At 35.3% G+C, this 19,365-nt stretch overlaps 1 protein-coding gene across 5 annotated transcripts in view; it reads left to right on the forward strand.

Annotated features, from left to right (window-relative positions):
• The window catches only part of PTPRC (protein tyrosine phosphatase receptor type C), a 122,264-nt gene that overhangs the window by 55,185 nt on the left and 47,714 nt on the right, over nucleotides 1-19,365 (forward strand). The window contains exons 3-11 of one of the 5 annotated variants that reach the window (XM_015120723.3): nucleotides 50-76; nucleotides 4,800-4,997; nucleotides 7,654-7,794; nucleotides 10,505-10,648; nucleotides 11,427-11,501; nucleotides 12,602-12,628; nucleotides 15,101-15,334; nucleotides 16,489-16,617; nucleotides 18,067-18,204. In XM_015120723.3, the coding sequence (XP_014976209.2) occupies nucleotides 50-76; nucleotides 4,800-4,997; nucleotides 7,654-7,794; nucleotides 10,505-10,648; nucleotides 11,427-11,501; nucleotides 12,602-12,628; nucleotides 15,101-15,334; nucleotides 16,489-16,617; nucleotides 18,067-18,204 (1,113 nt within the window). The remainder of the gene's footprint in view (nucleotides 1-49; nucleotides 77-4,799; nucleotides 4,998-7,653; nucleotides 7,795-10,504; nucleotides 10,649-11,426; nucleotides 11,502-12,601; nucleotides 12,629-15,100; nucleotides 15,335-16,488; nucleotides 16,618-18,066; nucleotides 18,205-19,365) is intronic. The other 4 variants (XM_015120730.3, XM_015120735.3, XM_015120741.3 and 1 more) reach the window with 4 other exon arrangements.

The following is a 19,365-nucleotide window of genomic DNA, read 5'->3' on the forward strand; positions in this document are numbered from 1 at the left end:
ATGAATGAAATTTGAAATTTTCTAAGAGATTTTTGTTTCTTCTTTGCAGGGCAAGGCTCAACACTTTCCCCCACTGGTAAGAATTAATATTTGTATTTTTACTATTTTATATTCTTGTTGCAAAGTTTATATATTTAATAACAATTTTCTATTATTATCACTGAAATTATTTTTAAGGATAAATTTTATAATCATGAATGATTCTTGACATTCACTTGTTCTTAAACTTTCTGCTTATATGTTATAAAGTTTAATAACTACCTAAACATGCTATTAAATTTATATATATGTTTTGTGTATAAATAGTAACTTTCCCTGAACTTGACAGTAAATCACACAACAGGTTTCTACTCTCTTTTAATATTTTAAGACTACAAATAAATGCATTTAAGTTAGATCACAAAATTTTATAGTCTGAAAGCAGGTTAAGAGTTGTCTATCTATGTTATAGATATGTAGATAATAGGTTTGTATATGTCTATATTTCTTTAAGAGTATGGTGCGTTTTTCAATGGTATACAAAACCTTTGAGACTATTAAGATATTTTTACATAATAATTTTCAAATTCTACTGAACAATTCAATTAATAGTCCTAATAAATGTCTTGATCCTGAGATAAATTAAATTTAAAAAACGGAGATGCTGCAAATAAATTCATACATAGTACATGCAAAATAAGAGAGAAAATTAAATTGCAGATGGTTAAAAAAATCACATCACTTAAATGATGTTACTGAAAATGTATTATTTATTTCCTGCATAATCATATGGTTGACAGTACGTATTAAGAAGGTAAGTAAATTGATGAAAACAATTTTGATTTAATATAGTAATGCACAGTCACAACTAATGTACATTCAACATATCATGAAATTGGGTTATTAAAATGATTATTTTTGTCATAAATAAAAATTCAGTCCAAATGAAGAAAACAAATAACCATGAAAATACTAACAAAAACACTTCTGAATCTGCATAAGAACTATATTTCCTTATTTTTAAAAAAGGTCTAACATAATTTTACAGTTTTTTAGCATGACAGTGATGTTTTATAAATAAATGAAAGTCATTCCTGCATAGTAGATTGTGATTGGTTTATGCCACCTACTCAAATGCAACTTAGTATCTCCAACTTTTACAGAAGATTGATTCATCTCAACCATACCAACTGGTTATTTTTGCAGGAAAGGGATGGGTATAAGGTAGAATGGGGAGTGATTTTTTAAAATGGCAGATGACTCATCACCTTATTGAGGGAGTTTCTGTTACCTCTGAATTGACTCTATTATGACAAGCCTCCAAGTGATGAAACCAGGTAAGTTAACACTGTTAACCAAAATGCAAAGGAAAGTGGTCTCTCCCAAATACTGGCCACAACAATGTCATTAATGGAAACCAGGAGAATTTGCAAAGTGGAGGTTCAAGAACAATGTGGAATTGGCAATTGAGTCAGGTTTTCTAATTTTAAATTCTTATTTGTGAACGGGAATGTGAATTGAACTTAAGATGTGTGCAAAGATATGAAGGAGAGTGGTTCTCTGAAAACCTTTCTTCCTACACCTGGGACTGAATTTGCTTGGCCAGAAGTATCTTCAGGAATGCTACTTATCAAAATAGCATAGTACTGTGTATTAGTCAGGATTCTCTAGAGGGACAGAACTAATAGGAGAGATGTGTATATGAGGGGTAGTTTATTAAGGAGTATTGACTCACAATCACAAGGTGAAGTCCCACAATAGGCTGTCTGCAAGCTGAGGAGCAAGGAAGCCAATCGGAGTCCCAAAACCTCAAAAGCAGGGAAGCTGACAGTGCAGCCTCAGTCAGTGGCCAAAGGCCTGAGAACCCTGGCAAATCACTGGAGTAAGTCCAAGAGTCCAAAAGCTGAAGAACTTGGAGTCTGATGTTCAAGAGCAGGAAGCAGCCAGCAGGAGAAAAAGATGAAGACCAGAAGACTCAGCAAGCCCACTTCTCCTACCTTCTTGTGACTGCTTTTTCTAGCCTCGCTGGCAGTTGATTGGATGATGCCCACTCACATTGGGCGGAGTTTGGGGGAATTGTGGGGAGGGTCTGCCTCCCCCAGTCCACTGACTCAAATGTTAATCTCCTTTGGCAATACTCTCACAGGCATACCCAGAAACAATACTTTGCATCCTTCAATCCAATCAAGTTGACACTCAATATTAACCATCACATACTATTATAAGGAGACTGTTGCATAATTTTCTTTCTGGTCTGTTTGTAATTCACATCTAATAAAAGAATGATAGTGGACGATAAAGGGAACTTGTTGCAACATTTCTCTCAAAGCAAAAGGGATCATTGGAAGCCCGCAGACACCAGAATTGGTTTAATCTAAAAATAACAAATTAATAATTGTCAATCTTTTATAATGACAAAATTACAATTGTCATTATAAAAATCATCTATAATGATGACAGTGACTTAATGTGAATAGAAAGAATTCTAAACTCTCTGCTTCCTTCCTCCCTCCCTTCTTTCCTACTTTCTTTCCACCACCTTACTCCCACCCACTTCTCTTTTCCTTTCTTTTCTCCCACCCTCTCTCCCTCCCTTTCTTTTTTTTTTTTTTTTTTTTTTTTTTGAGACAGAGTCTAGGCTGGAGTGCAGTGGCGCTGTCTGGGCTCACTGCAAGCTCCGCCTCCCGGGAAGCTCCGCCTCCCGGGTTCACGCCATTCTCCTGCCTCAGACTCCTGAGTAGCTGGGACCACAGGCGCCCGCCACCACGCCCGGCTGATTTTTTGTATTTTTTTAGTAGAGACGGGGTTTCACTGTGTTAGCCAGGATGGTCTCGATCTCCTGACCTCGTGATCCACCTGCCTCGGCCTCCCAAAGTACTGGGATTACAGGCGTGAGCCACCGCGCCCGGCTTCCTCCCCTTCTTTTATTCAATGCATAGCAGATGAAAAAATATTAAGTTAGACCTGATTTTATACTGAAGACTAGAGGTAGTTACTATCCTATTACTGTACTTAGTTGGATATGCTGGCATGTAATTATGGATAAAAGTTTGATGGATTTATTTGTGAGGTATTTGGTTATAAAATTCTAGAGACTAAAGTTTTTCTTTGGAAAATAACACACATAACAAGTCTATGATCATTTTGCATTTCTGTAATCACAGAATAGTTCTGCAATATTTCATGTATATTGACATTTCTGAAGTACAATATAATTAAGATGAATTTTTTCTGTATTTAGTAAAAATTAACTTTAACTTTGATACTAATGAATAAAGCTGTTTTTAATACTATTTCCATTTTCTTCTCTATTGAGTAATATTGCAATTTTCATTCTTAACTCTTTTCTGTCCTATCATCTCTACTCCTTTTCTAGTTTCTCTCTCATTCTCTCCCTTTTTCCATATTTATGCCATTGTCTTTTACCCAATCTTGTTGAACTGAATTAATTATTACTTGTTGTGTGATATAGCTCAGTTTTTGCCTAATTGAATATTTTAAAATATATTTTTTTGCTTTTCAAAAAGTAAATATACGTTAAGCAAAAAAAAAAAAAAAAAAAAAAAAAAATTTAAATACATCTTTATAATCCCAGCATCCAGAGATCACATTAGTTTTTTCTTTTTTAACAAATTTGGTGCATTTTTCTATTCTTTTATAAAGAAAACCGCTTTTTTCAGTAAAAGAGCATGAAAAAATTTTAAAGGACTTTAATTAGTAGTGCTAATTTGCCCTGCAGAATATTTTTTTTTTTAACCATTGTACACTCATGTCAACTGTGCATAAACTTATTCCACTACTACATTGTGATGTATTTTCCTCTTTTTAAAGAAACTTGAACTGTGGAAATTATTTCAGTATTTTAACTTGTATCTCTTTGTTATCATGAAGTCAAAGACATTTCTGTAGACTTTGGTTGTTTGTAAACCTAGTTGTGAGTTTCGTTTTTCAGTCCTTTATACACATTTTCATTGCTTTGTTTGCATTTAATTTATTTTTTTAAGAATCCATGAATAGGCCGGGCGTGGTGGCTCACACCTGTAATCCCAGCACTTTGGGAGGTCGAAGCGGGTGGATCATGAGGTCAGGAGATCGAGACCATCCTGACCAACATGGTGAAACCCCGTCTCTACTAAAAATACAAAAATTAGCTGGATGTGGTGGTGTATGCCTGTAATCCCAGCTACTTGGGAGGCTGAGGCAGGAGAATCGCTTGAACCAGGGAGTCGGAGGTTGCAGTGAGCCATGATCACGTCACCGCACTCCAGCCTGGTGACAGAGTGAGGCTCTGTCTCAAATATATATATATGTATATATATCCATGAATAAATAGAAGTTTTGTCTTTCATTTTTTTTCTCCTGAAACCCTAGCTCTCCTAAAAACCTTCTAACTTTGCCTTTCTTTATCCTTTTCTTTATCTACAACTTTTTAATTTTTTTAATCATCTTTACCCATTATGCTTCATCCTTCTGAACACAATTGCTTTGGATAGGTGAGAAGCTGCTTTCAATTTCGTTTCCCCATTGTTATCTTTAGCCGACGTTCTGTAACTTGTTTTAGATCTGTGTCTATATATTATATGTATCTCTGTATGCATCAATATTTGTATGTATGCATGTATATTTGTGTATATATATTTATGAATACATATACACACCATATACATATACTTATGTGTGGTGTGTGTGTATGTATGTGTAGATATAGGTATATATACACTATAATGGACTGGGGAGTTAGTATACTGGGATGAGCATACATTTGGGATATGATTCACATATTTATTTTGTCCTTCTTCCATTTTCCATTAATTTAACAGGACGGAGAACGACAAAGATGCCCAGTGTTCCACTTTCAAGTGACCCCTTACCTACTCACACCACTGCATTCTCACCCGCAAGCATCTCTGAAAGAGAAAATGACTTCTCAGAGACCACACCATCTCTTAGTTCAGACAATACTTCAACCCACGTATCCCCGGACTCTTTGGATAACGCTAGTGCTTTTAATACGACAGGTTGGCACACAAAAGTTGTTAACTTAAATATCAGGGCAATGTCATTTAAAAAATTCTAAAGTTATCAGTACAACTTGAAAATTATTTTCACAGTTTCTGAGGATGTGATTTTGTTGAAGTGCAGAAATTGCAGGAAATTGGTATCTGTGAAATATAGATCGACCAAAGTAATTAATGCATGTTGTTAGGGAGTGCAGAGAGAAAAGGAGGGAGGCAAGATCTCCAAGGACAATCAGGAGGGAAATTTGTTCTAGTATCCTCTGATCTATACACACTCTCCATGATTCTCCCGCTTGGCTTCCTGCCACCCGGACAGATGAGAATTTCCCAAGTTCAGAGATTATCAGTCCTGCTCTCCTTGGAAGGTGCCTTAAACGGGAATCTTCCCATTTCTTTGTTTCATTCTAGATTCTCTTTATCCAAAAATTGTTGAAGATAGAGAATGTATTATTTTTAAATCCATTCTGAGAATTGACAACCCAATTTTGTTATATGAGTTTCTTTTAAGAGCATTTGCATTATTGAAAACATTTTTAATTAAGGTGGTGAGTTCTACTGGTAAAATAAAAGGCAATGTAGCCATGTTCCCAGAAAAAATCAGATTGATGTGAGAGATATTTTTGCCAAGGAGGGACACTGATGCTCCTTACAATGCTGATATAAGTATATGCTCATTTAATGTTTAGCAACAGGTCTGCCAGTGTATTCAGTACTCAAATTTACTATCAGGAGAGTGTTCATGCTTTCCTGAAATAATGTGTTATGTTGACATTTTTTTTGGGCAAACAGGTTTATAGACATACTTTGATAAAAGATACTAAGCTATTTGAACTGTTTAACAATGCCATTTATCTTCATTTGAAAAAACAAGCGTATATAACACCATCACAGAAATTTTGTTTAGGGTACTTCAAAGTATTTTGAGTACCATACTGATGAAGTTTATTGGATATAGTAAGCAGTTAAATAAACAGTCAGTGCCTTCCTACAGCAAGTACAAGACTGTGCATTTAATCTTCCATTTGTTTCCCTGTCACCATAGCAGAGTAGTGACTAGGTTCTGTCTAAACATTGTAAAAATTTGAACACATTGCCCAAAATTTTTACTAAAGGAAGGCAAGGATGAAGGTGTTGATGACTAGGTAGAACATCTCATGCTATTTTATTATTTTGTTTGTTGCCTGAGTAGTGTTACATAGCGTTTTCCTTTTGAAGGTTCTGTATTTCATGTCACATATACGAATAAAAACGTGCAACATTCCTAACTTTCATTTCCACATTTTAAAAATCTAAAACCACTTAAGCCATAAATTTACAGATAGAGCACAGTATGAGAAAGGTTTAAAGTAGAATAGATTGAAAATAAGGATGAATAATTTTAAAATACTGATTTGCTCTAGCAAAATAATACTGATGGTGAAATTACCTAGAAAAGTTTATGCTTTCAAATAAAAACACACTTTCTTTTCTAGAAAATAATCTTTTCATCAGGTCATGTTTCAATTATCTATTGGAATAAAGTCTATATGAGTTATTTAATTTATGATTGTGATTGATTTATACAGCTGAATGCAATTTTTTCATTTATTGATATAATTGGGGTAAAAATCCTTTAGTCCATATTTCTAAGAATATTATATACACTATTCAAAATTGTTCATTTTTGAAAATGGTTACAATAACCATCCATGTGCATAACATTAAATTTAATTGTGTAATTTTATTTTTATAAGAATAGTTGATGACTATTTCAAAACATTTTCAATATAGATGGGTATATGTTATATATATTTGTATATACTGTTAAATATATATAAAATATATGTATGTATTGTGTGTATATACTTTAATCCTATATATACATACATATAAATATATACATATAGGAGTAAAGTATATAAAGTGTATACTTCATATGTACTTAAAAGACACACAATGAAAATACCATCCCTTTAAATTCTGTTCCTTAAAGATACCTTTTTAACCACTGTTGTATATCCTCCAGGCTCTCAACATATGATTTTGTGAGTATGTGAGAGACTGTGTGTGTAAGCATGGACATGTGAGATTGTTTCCACATGTTTTCAAACACTAGATCTTATCAACCTTTTCAAACTCTGCCAGTATGCTAGTTAGAAATATTTCATGTTGATTTACATTTAAAAATTTGTTTGTAACACTGAACATTTTTTCATATACCTTTGGACCCTTGTGTATATTAGGTAGATGTTTGTCACATCTCTTGTCCATTTTTAAATTTCTTCTTTTCTTTGTAATTTGTAAGAGATACTAGTATATTGGAAGATTCCTTTCTTATTCTGCTTACAAAGAAATGTTGCATCTGTCAGTTTGTAGAGTTGATGGAGAATTCAGAAAGCTCATAGTGATTTGAAAGTCAGTAATGCCACCTGGAAACACGAATTCTCTGTGGCTGCATCCAGCTCAGGAAACCTCCCAAGGATATGTAAATAGAGGACTCAGGTGCCTGTCACTTTCCAGTCAAGCAAATTTAAATACTGATAGACACATTTTAACAGATACGGTCACTTCACAGTTTGGTAAACTACAATCGCAATTTGCTCCTTATAACCTCTTAATAAATTATTCATCTCCAGTGGGGGAAGATTGATGTAATGATCTCACTTTCCTACCTTAGGTGTTTCATCAGCACTGACGCCTCACCTTCCCACGCATGCAGACTCGCAGACGCCCTCTACTGGAACTGACACGCAGACACCCAGCGGCTCCGCCGCCAATACCACACTCAGCCCTACCCCACGCAGCAATGATATCTCAGGTTTGCGGGTCCTTTAGACTTGTGCAAATATGAAGAGTGCAAGACGACTACCTGTATTTAAGAATGGTGTGAGGAAATCTAACCACTTATTTAACGTGCAGCTACTGTTAGTTGATGAATTTGGAATTTCAGTCACTCTTAGGAATGTGAAACCACAGAACAATTGTCTTTTTAGTAGAGATGAAATAATAATGAGAATTGTGAGACTACAGCAAAAATCTGCTCAGGAGGAAAGAGGTATTCAGGACAGTCTATTTTTTATATATTTTAGGCAATTATTCTACAAGGAAAACTTTTTGTTAGAAGTAAGAAATAACATGCATAAATCTTTACTTAAAGACTTTACACCAACAGAAACCAGGCTGAAGAGTGACTCCTATTATCAATGAAGGGCAGTGAGAAGTTGTAACCACAATGACACTGTTATTTACAGAATGAGAAAAAAGAAAGGAATGGTTTTGTTTCCCCTTCAAACATCAAGAATCTTTCAGGATGGCATCTCTGTGTTTATAACAACAGTACAAAATATTTCCTCCCTTTTCTTTTCAAAATTAGTCTCCATATCACTTCGTGGTGCCCTTTTATATGCAAGAAAAACAAGTATGTTTTTTTGTCAGATCACAAATCCACACAGTCGCATATGTAATTTCAGTGATCTGAACGCTTGAAAGTTAAAGATATAAATGGTAGACCTATGTAGCTGGCAGGAACATGGTCTTGCTTTAGGTAGGAATCAAGCACATCATATAGAATAATTATTATTTTGCAGTATTAAAACTGCGCCCTTGGCATAAAAGTCATTCCAGACAATCCACCCTCTTTAAACAAGTGGGAGAAGAGCCGCCCTCACCTGCCTCATTCCACCTAGTCTGGCTGCCATGGGAACCACAATAAAAATATTTGGAGCTTTTAGCAAACCCACAGAACCCGAAATTGTGGAAGGGAAGAAACTGGAAAATAACAAAAGGGGACTGACCCCTGGGGGCTAGTTGTCACACAGACTAGTCTGCTGTGTCCTGATCCAGGAATTCTTCTGCTCAAAGTGGCTAATTCCACTGTTTAAAAATCTATTAGGATTAATCAAACTGATTAAAATTGTAAATGCCACCCATAACCACCACTGAGAGTACCTGCATAACAAGAGAAAAGAAGTTTTCAAGTGAGGAGGAGGGAAGGTAGGGAGTTCGGGGAGGTTGAGAGTGGAAGCCTCAAAATGGCTTGGGAGCAGGGTCTGCTGGAGAGGGGAGAACAGAACAAGTGAGTGAGAGGAGTGTGGAAAAGAAGGTGGAAAAAGGCTGCTTTCAAAACTCTGCAGGGGGCCAGTTCTATGTCTGAATGAGTTTTTTAAAAGATGAATAAATGAGCTTTCCTCACTCTTCTACATGTTCTGCTGAAGCCCTCCTCTGGGGATCCAGAATGGAAAACCTCATGTTTATGTTGTTTATTCTGTTCTATGGTTTAGTTAAATTTCGTGGTTTAGCGGCTTTTGAAGACTGAGCTGAGAACCCATGCTCAATTATTTGGAAGATGCATTTTCAATTCTAATGGAATGTATGTGTGAAATTATAGACTGTACTGCATTTGTAACTGGTAGACACCTGCATGCTCAAATCAAAGCCATGTTCAGAACATGCATGCGTGTATCACTGCTGAAATACAGACTCTGCCTGCAAATGTGAGATTAATCTCACGTCATTGAACTGATGACCCCAGGGATCTTGACAGAAAATAACCCAACAAGCTCTTGAATAGAGGGTAGCTCATATTTATTTTGCTTTTTCCATGGCAACTAGCATAGTGCTAGTCATCTAGTAGGCACCAAATGAATATACATTGATTGCCTGTGCTGTAATTCTGGTTGTGATGTTGGGCAATGATGTAAAATACCTTACATAATTTGAAGCCTGACAATGAAAAGTTCTAACCCAGTACAATGTGCAGTTTCTTTGGCTACAACCCTAGATTCTATACCAATTAGCCCCCATGTGATTGGAAAATAAAAGAATGATGCCACTGTAATGTGGAGCTTGTTGGATTTCAAGCCAATTTGATTTTTCCTGGCCAGGGGAGCCTGAATTGTGAAAGTAGAATTGTAACCTTCAGCTGGAAAGGAAAAAAAAGAAAACCTTTGAGCTCATGCTGTGGCACAGGCAGGATCCCATTCAGCTCTATTTTAAGAAAATTAAAACTGAGCACCTGCACCCAGGGATCCCTCCCCAGAGAGGTGTGTGCCTGCAAGGCTCTCAGCATGTATCAAGTTGCATTTCCTCCTGTGCCAACCTTTCACACTCAGAGCTCTACCTCCATCTACGTGGTCTCAGCACCACTAAGACAGCACCTGTCTCTACTGCTTTGATACATTTTTTATATTGCCTAAGGCAGCCTGCAGCCCAGCATTTTAGGCTTCTTGGGCTGTCCAAACTATATAAATATATATACACATATATATACATATATATATATATTTTAAGTTGTGCTCTGATTATGAAGCCACATAGGTTTCCAGTTGTCTGCCCCTAAAGTCATCTTTCCCATAAGCCCTGGTGTTTTGGGTACGGTTCTGTAGAATATATGTGTCGTGGTATAGCAGAAGGGCTTGAAGGTTTGTTTCTTTGCCTTAACTTTAGTAATTGTGCTCATGTTGGCTATCTGACTATTGTCATTGCATGACAGACACAACTGATGGTACTGATGGCCCTTCTGATTGCAGATGTCCCAGGAGAGAGGAGTACAGCCAGCACCTTTCCTACAGACCCAATTTCCCCATTAGCAACCACCCTCATCCCTGCACGCAACAGCTCTGCTGCCTTACCTGCACGCACCTCCAACACCACCATCACAGCGAACACCTCAGGTCTGACTATGGTGCTCTAGGTGTCTTCAGTTATAGATAATGAAATGGAAACTCAAAACTTTAATGCAGCTCTTTTATTATTGTGCCAAATATTATTTGCACAATAATAAAAGAGCTAGTTTCTAATCTAGTTTCTCATTTTACAAATGCTCACGTATTAACACCAAATTACGCAAAAGAAACTTGCCAGTAAGCTTTTTCTGGGCGTATTTTATTTTATTATTAACATTACAAAAGTCCATGGCAAAGAAGAATCAATAATAGGCCTTAATGTCATATAGCTCTAGGATCAAATCCAGTTTCTTCAACTTCCTAGCTGATTATAGGGCAAATTACTAATACTTTCTGTATGTCAGATTTGCTTTGTGTAAAAATGGACATAATAACACTCCTTTCAAAATATTAATGTGATGACTGAATATGTAAAATCTGGTATGTAATAAATATTTTAAAAGAGTAATTGTGACCCTTATTAGAATCCAAATATGCAAAGCTGCGAATGAAAGGGAAATGAATAGTTTGAGGAAGATTGCACATCAACTAAGAATTATATCAAGGAATGAATAGTTTTCTCTCAATTTATACAATGTTCAGTTTAAATGACTTGAAATAAATCTTTGATTCACTTTATTATTTTTAAAACAAGCAAACGTCAAATCAAAAGAGGACTCACAGAGAAAAGATTCCATTAGGAAATTATCTTTGCTAAAGAGTTTTTCTTTTACCTTTCAATATAACAAACACATTAACTTTTATTCTTCTGTTCATTTTCTTGCAGTTTCCTACCTTAATGCCTCTGAAACAACCACTCCGAGCCCTTCTGGAAGCACTGTCATTTCAACCCCAACAATAGGTGACGTTACCCTCAGTCACAGCCACACAATCCCCACGTGCCTGGTGATGTGCTCTCACAAGGGCCTTCTACCCACTCTACCTCAGGCTGCTTTCTTTAAGTTGCATTAAGTGTTTGAATCCTGAGGGTGATGGAACAGCAGGAAGACATTTCTCTGCTTAGCAGTGCAACAGCTGATGAGATCAGGATATAATTGTTACTGTCATAATCCATCAGAAAGCATGTGTGAGAAATAACCACATCTACTGGAACTTTTTCTCTCAGGGGTTTAGGTCTTAGTATGGGAAAGAACAGGCCCATCAAAGGGGCTGTCCATTGCAAGCAGTGAGCAGCATAGGGCTGGTTGCAGAGTTCCAGTTAAGCAGTGAGAGGGCATGGAGATAAAGGAAAGAGACATTGACGGGTGGCTACAGCAATACTGGTATGTGTGAATCAGCAAGTAAGCTGATCAGAGCTTACAAGCCCACCATTCTCTCCACATTCTTCCAACCCAGAATCGAGATGAGCAGAGATCTCTTAGCTTACACAAAGCACATGTCCTCCCAATTATTCACTGAAATGCATACACCCACACAAGACACTACTCGATCTGTTGAGAGAGCAACTTGTTACCCTGGATCTAGTAGATGTGCAAAGAGCTTACAAAAGCTAATCTAGAGAATGAAGCAGTCCTTGCCTTTTCTCTGACTTTTTTTTTTTTTTTTTTTGTAAACGAAAAGTATGAACTTCGTACTATGGGAATTATAATTATATAAATTGACATCGAGACTAATCAAACAAATGAAGACCTTTAAAATATTTTTGGCTGTGTGAATCTTCAGCCATGTTGCTATACTGCAATTAGATGTGTACCTAAAAGTCTTAATATTGCTAATTGCATTTATTGGGTATATTCATGAAAAAGTTTGTAGAATTAGCTCACTCCTTTATAATGCTTTAAGTTTTGAAATGAAAACCTGTACTAGGCAAATTCTTCATATTCTGTTAAATCTAACTGGATAGACTTTGTGAAGTAGAAGTACTGTAAATCCCCAAAATGACATGGCAGATAGTCTAAAGCAAAATTTTAGTAATTTACATTCTTTTTTCCTCCATTACAGCTACTACTACATCTAAGCCAACATGTGGTAAGTTTATTTACTTAAATATACCTCAGCATACCTCACTTTGGGATAGCACTTTAATTACATCTTTCTTTATTCCAAGCTTTCAGGACCCACTAGCAAGCTGAACTCACTGGCTCTAATTTCTCACCAATGACTAGTCTCAAATTTTAAGAGCTAGTATCTCTTAGTAGTAAGATGTTTTGATTTTATATTCAGACCTAGATTTGAGTACCAGGATGTGTACTCGCTACACAGGGACATAGAGTTGGGAATGATAAACACTGGGAAATACAAGAGCGATGATGGAGGGAGGAAGGCAAGGGTTGGAAAACTACCTATATTGGGAACTATGCCTACTTCCTGGGTGTCGAATTCAATTTTACTGCAAACCCCAGCATCATGCAATATACCTTTGTAACAAACTTGCACATATAACCCTGGAATCCAAAATAAGAGTTGAAAACTAAATTTTCCAGTTAGACAACTTTGGTAAAGCTACTTAATTTTAGTTTAGGTATTTGAAAAAAAATGAAATGACAGCAAATTTGTTGGTGCACAGGGGGAGGACAAGGATTCAGTGTGATGATAAATATAAAATGTGGATAATACCTTCAAAGCTTATCAAGAGGAAAAATCTCTCTCTCTTTCTCTCTCTTTGTGTCTTGCTTGTTAGGGGCTGGTTCAAAGCAGATACTTGAAAACAGTTTGTCTCTCTCTTTTTTTTTTTTTTTTCTCATTTTCTTCCTTGATTCTCAGTTGAAGCAAAGTGGTTCTTCATGATCAGGGCTTATTCCTCCATTCATTTCTAAGTCTCACCACTGGAGTCACTGCCTTCAGTAGCTTTCCGTACATTTAGTGCAAAGAGTGGCCTTCATATGTATGTTTAATTAATATTATCTTTTATAATCATGTTGTTACTCACCTCTCCTCCTCTCTTCTTGCATCATTGCCTCCTTATGTTCTTCACTTAAGTAATATGGAACCACTTGCAGTTTTCTTTCCTTCCTTCCTTCCTTCCTTCCTTCCTTCCTTCCTTCCTTCCTTCCTTCCTTCCTTCTTTCTTTCCTTTCTTCCCTCCCTCCCTCCCTCCCTCCCTCCTTCCCTCCTTCCTTCCTTCCTTCCTTCCTTCCTTCTTTTTCTTTTCTTTTCTTTTCTTTTCTTTTCTTTTCTTTTCTTTTCTTTTCTTTTCTTTTCTTTTCTTTTCTTTTTTTCTCACTCTGTTGCCTGGGCTGGAGTGCAGTGGTACAATCTCAGTTCACTGCAACCTCTGCCTCCCAGGTTCAAGTGATTCTCCTGCCTCAGCCTCCCAAGTAGCTGGGACTACAGGCACATGCCACTGAGCCCAGCTGATTTTTCTATTTTTAGTAGAGATGGGGTTTCACCATGTTGCCCACGCTGGTCTTGAACTCCTGACCTCAGGTGATCAACCCGCCTCAGCCTTCCAAAGTGCTGGGATTACAGGCATGAGTCACCCACTTACAGTTTTCTAAACATATACTGTTCCTTCCTGCCTCTGTGGCCACTCCTGCTCTTCCTCTACAATTGGAATTCTGCTCCAACCTCATTCCCCAAACCCCATGTCTATTTTTCTATTTCCTGTCCATATTTTAAAACACAAACTAAGTCACTTTCTCTGGAAATCCTGTCCCATACCTTCCAAATGGAACAGATCTCTCTCTTTTTAGTGCCACATTATTTCTGGCATAATCTTATTTTAGAGGTTTGTATGTCTCCTGCAATTCATGCACGTGTCTGCCTTCACATTGGAGGATACATTTCTAAAAGCTGATTATATCTAACTTGCCTTTGAATTCCTAGTGTTGGTGACCATGTCTTATGCATGACAAAGGCTTAATAATTTTTGGTGAATAACAATGAATTAATAAATTTATATTTGTTGTAAAGATATTTTTATCACTCAGCAGAAATTGTTGACACTAAAAAAAAAGGTGCTTTGGAGGTATATTATCAATCATAATTTTATCCAAGTTAAGGAATGAATGAGGGCTTCTGGTGTCTGAGTAATTACTGCTCCACATATATGAAGAGACAGATAGTTAATAACTACATTTTAGAAAACAAGAAAATTATAAAGCAAGAATAAATGTGTCAGATGCATCATTTATTTGTGCATCAAGTCAACAAGTAACTAGTGAGTTCCCATTAATGATAAATATTATGCATATTCCTAGATTTACAGTGATAATAAAAATAGACCAGACTTTGCTCTCATGGAAATTCCAAGTCCAGCTAGGAAGACAGACGCTCATCTGGTAATCATTCAAATATAAATTTACAAGCTGGGGTTGTTGATAGGGCAGTAAAGCACAGAGAATTACGAGAAAAATGATAGGGAGGCATCTGATATGTTTCTTCCTTTTCATGTTTTTGGGGATATTTGGTTAGTTGATTTGATATTTTGGCATTTGCATGAATGTGGTTTTGTTTATTCTGGAAAAATAAGATAACACTCAATGTTCTATTTTCTTTTAGCTGAAAAATATGCAACCATCCCTGTGGATTACTTATATAACAACAAAACTAAATTATTTACAGCAAAGCTAAATGTTAATGAGAATGTGGAATGTACAAACAATAATCACACACACAATATTTGCACAAACAATGAGGTGCTTAATCTTCCAGAATGTAAAGAAATGAATGTTTTCGTATCTCATAATTCATGTACAGATCGTCATAAAGAATTAAAATTAGATGTGCCACCAGGTAAATATCAATTTATTTCTTTTCATAAATTTATAAAATCAGTACACTTTCGCGTGTGGTGTTCTCCACTGGTCACAGGAACTGGTCTGGTGAGAGAACAGGGCTGAGGAAAAGGAAGTCCCTTGGAAAAGAGTGGGTGAACTTTCTGCTTTCTTAACCAAGTAAAAATGATAGAGTCATATAAGCCTTCTGTTTATAATCATAAATCACCACTTCTACTTCTTTAACAGGGAGATGTTCATATATACTAAATATGATTTATCCTGCTAAGTGATTGTCTACAAGCTTTCTTTATTCTCCTCTACTTAACTGAAGTCATTAATTACATATGTACATATATTTATTCTGCTTTAAGTACACATTTATCTTAATTATATTAGGGAGAAACAGAAAGGATTTGATGTGTACGGGAAGAACAAATACATTCAAAAGAGGAAGGTTATGGTCATGTGAGGGAGATCAAGCTGGTTTTGTCAGCTAAGCTACTGCTGGGAAAGAGGAGGGGGTGACAGGCGTCGGGCAGACTCCAGGGAAGCATCTCTTAGCCAAAAGCATTCTGGAAAAGGGATTCCAGAGCTGTGTAATTTAAAAAAAAAGTCATATCATTTAATAATTCGAGACTATTAATATATTTATTAACATTTAAATATGTTAAAAATCCATTTAATTTATTCATTTTCCCAAAATATTACTGAGATAAATTACTAATTAAACGCAGAAGGTAACAATACTTAAAAATGCATTTCCCGAGAAGGAAACCCCCAATACTCTTTATAATAATCATTCAATTCAAAGTAAAGAGTAAACAAAAATTGAAGATATAAACAAAAATACAAAACGGAATGAGTGTTTGTTTTAAAATGTGCAAAAGCTACAATTTTATCAATGTTTGCTTGCATTTCATTTTTTAATGTAGTATAACTTATAAATGAAATACTACCAAAATATATGGTGCTAAAAATAATAAAGTAAATAATTTAAAAAACACCAAATCCCTAGAGTTATTAGACTTTTCCCATAGCAATCTCAATACTTACCAAATTCTGTTATTAGCATAATTTCAGTGGCTTTAACTGACAAGTTAGGAATTAGTGAGGGCTTGGGGCACACATTATGAAATACTAATCAAATTTATTTCTGTATCTTCTTGACAGAGGTTGAAAAGTTTCAGTTAGATGATTGTACACCGGATGTAGAAGCAAATACCACTATTTGTTTAAAATGGAAAATTATTGAAACCTTTGCTTGTGATAAAAGTAAAATTACCTACAGATTTCAATGTGGTAAGAATATAACATTGACCAGAGAATTTTTTTTTTTTTGTAGTACAATGTTGCTCTAGATATTATTTAATTTTACTCTCTGTCCTTTCTCTCTTCCTCTCTGCTTCTCTTTTCTCCCTCTGTTTGTCTTTTTTCTTTCTTGTCTTTTTCTTGGTCTCTGGTATATTTAGAGTCAAATAATTAAATTATTTATACCATTCAAACAAATTCACAAAATGAATATTTCTCATGAAAAATAAATATCTAAAAATTAAAAGTCAATTAATTTACAATAATTTTCTTGGCAATTATTATACACAGGCATTGTTGAAGAGATCATGAGATAAGGGTGTTATAAGAAAATAATAATACACGAACTCTGTTATGAAGGAAAACAAATACAAGATTGTATGGTTCAAGAGTTTACTTTTTCCATTCTGCATCAACAAAATTGATACACAAGTTCAAGAACACTTAAATAACAAGACAGCAGAAAAAGAAGAGCAAGTGCATCTAGGGATATGTTTGGGTTTGAATTGAGACAACTAATAATTGAGATAGTATTTTTAAAGTGTATTTGAATTTAATGCGATGAACTCTCCCACCCTTTGACATAAAGCCATCTGCCAGGCCATAGCTGGCATGACAGATAGATGTGCGCAGGTGTGCATGTGCATGCACGTACATCCACAGATACACACATAGAGGATGGAGCATTGCACTGGGTGTAATCATTACATAATCATCATCGTATAGATTCATGGCCATGAGGCAAGCGGATGAGGAAAGGAACAGCAAACATAAGACAGACCAATGATAATAAAATGTTTTCTCTAGAGAATCTGTTAGACAAAGACTAGCTGAGGTGCAATCTCAACTTTAAGTTATATTTGCTATATACAGATTGAGCATCCCTAATCTGAAAACCCAGAATCCAAAATGTTCTCAGAATCCAGTACTTTTTGAGTGCCAACATGATGTGGCTCAAACAAGTGAAAAATTTTACATGTGACCTAAAGTGACTGGTCATAGTCAAAATGCAGAAACACAACACAGAATTTAGTCAGCATCCCCAGAGAAAAATAAATGACCTCAAGCTATTCATATATGAGGCATATATGAAACATAAATGAATTTTGAATTTGAACTTGTGTCCTATCCCCAAGATATCTTATCATTTATATGCAAATATTCCAAAATCTGAAAAAAAAAAAAACCAAAAAAAACCTAAATCCAAAACACTTCTGGTGCCAGGAATTTTGAATAAGGGAAACTCAGCCTGTATTTTCTTAAAAGTGGAATGTAGCAAAATTATTTTCAGGATCTTTTACTTTTATTATTTTGACAATCTCCATGGATGTTTCAATCTGATAAATATTAAATAGAGAATTACAAATGTGAAATTAGAAAATAAATGTGTGTGTGAAATATTGCATAGATATACTCATTTGAAATATTTCTTTATTTCAGGTAATAAAACATATAATAAGGAAGGCATTTATTTAGAAAACCTTGAACCTGAATATGAGTATAAGTGTGACTCAGAAATACTCTATAATAACCACAAGTATATTAACATAACCAAACTTATAAAAACAGATTTTGGGAGTGAGTATGTTACTTACATTTATATATAAAATTGCTTTCCTTTTCATGTTCTTATAATTCCTTGAGAATCATAGGAAATGAGTTGTCTTTTTACTGTTTTTGATACTTTTTAAGCATATGCTTTTTATTTCAACGAAGCTCAATTTATCTATTTTTACTTCTTTTGCTTATGCTTTTGGTGTCATATGTAAAAGTCCATTGCCAAGTCATGCAGATTTATCCATATGTTTTGTTCTAAAAATTTTATAGCATTAGCTCTTAAATTTAGCTCTGTTACCTACTTTGAGTTAATATTTGTATACGGGGTGAGGTAAGAGTCTAATTTCATTTTATTGCTTATGGCCATCTAATTTTTTAGTGCCATTTGCTGAAAACACTATTTATTCTCCCATTGAATAGTCTTGCCATTCATATCAAAAATTAGTTGACCATAATGATGGGTTTATTTCTGAACTTTCAGATTTATTTTATAGATTTATATGTCATGCTTACACTGTCAATTACTGCTGCTTTGTAGTAAACTTTGAAATTGGAAACTGTAAGTTCCCCCAAATTGTTACTTTTTCTCAAGATTGTTTAGAATATCTAAGGGAACTTGGAATTCTGTATGAACTTTAGGATCAACTTTTCAATTTTTATGAAGAAGTCATCTGGGATTCTTTCGGGGGTTGCACTGAATCTGTAGATCAATTTGGGAAATATTGCCATCTTAACCATGTTAGTCTTCCAGTTCATGAACACAAGGTGTCTTCTTCTTTAATTTATTTTCAAAATGTTTTGTAGTTTTCAGTGCATTAGTCTTATAATTCTTTTGTTAAATTTATTTCTAGTTTAAGTTTATACCTGGTTATAATGCTGTTGTTTTCTTAATCACATTTTCAGATTTGTTACTAATGTACAAAAATACAATTGCTTTTTCTGTATTGATCTTGCAATCTGTCACATTACTGAACTTGTTTATTAACGATAATATTGAGAAATTTTTGACACAGCTTACTAATGTGATTCTAAGTTTTGTTTTGTTTTGTTTTGATTTGATTTTGAGACGGAGTCTCTCTCTGTCACCCTGACTGGAGTGCAGTGGGCGATCTCGGCTCACTGCAACCTTCGACTCCTGGGTTCAAGCAACTCTCTGCCTCGGCCTCCCAAGTAGCTGGGACT

Source organism: Macaca mulatta, chromosome 1 (assembly GCF_049350105.2).
Source record: "Macaca mulatta isolate MMU2019108-1 chromosome 1, T2T-MMU8v2.0, whole genome shotgun sequence".
Lineage (NCBI taxonomy): Eukaryota > Metazoa > Chordata > Mammalia > Primates > Cercopithecidae > Macaca > Macaca mulatta.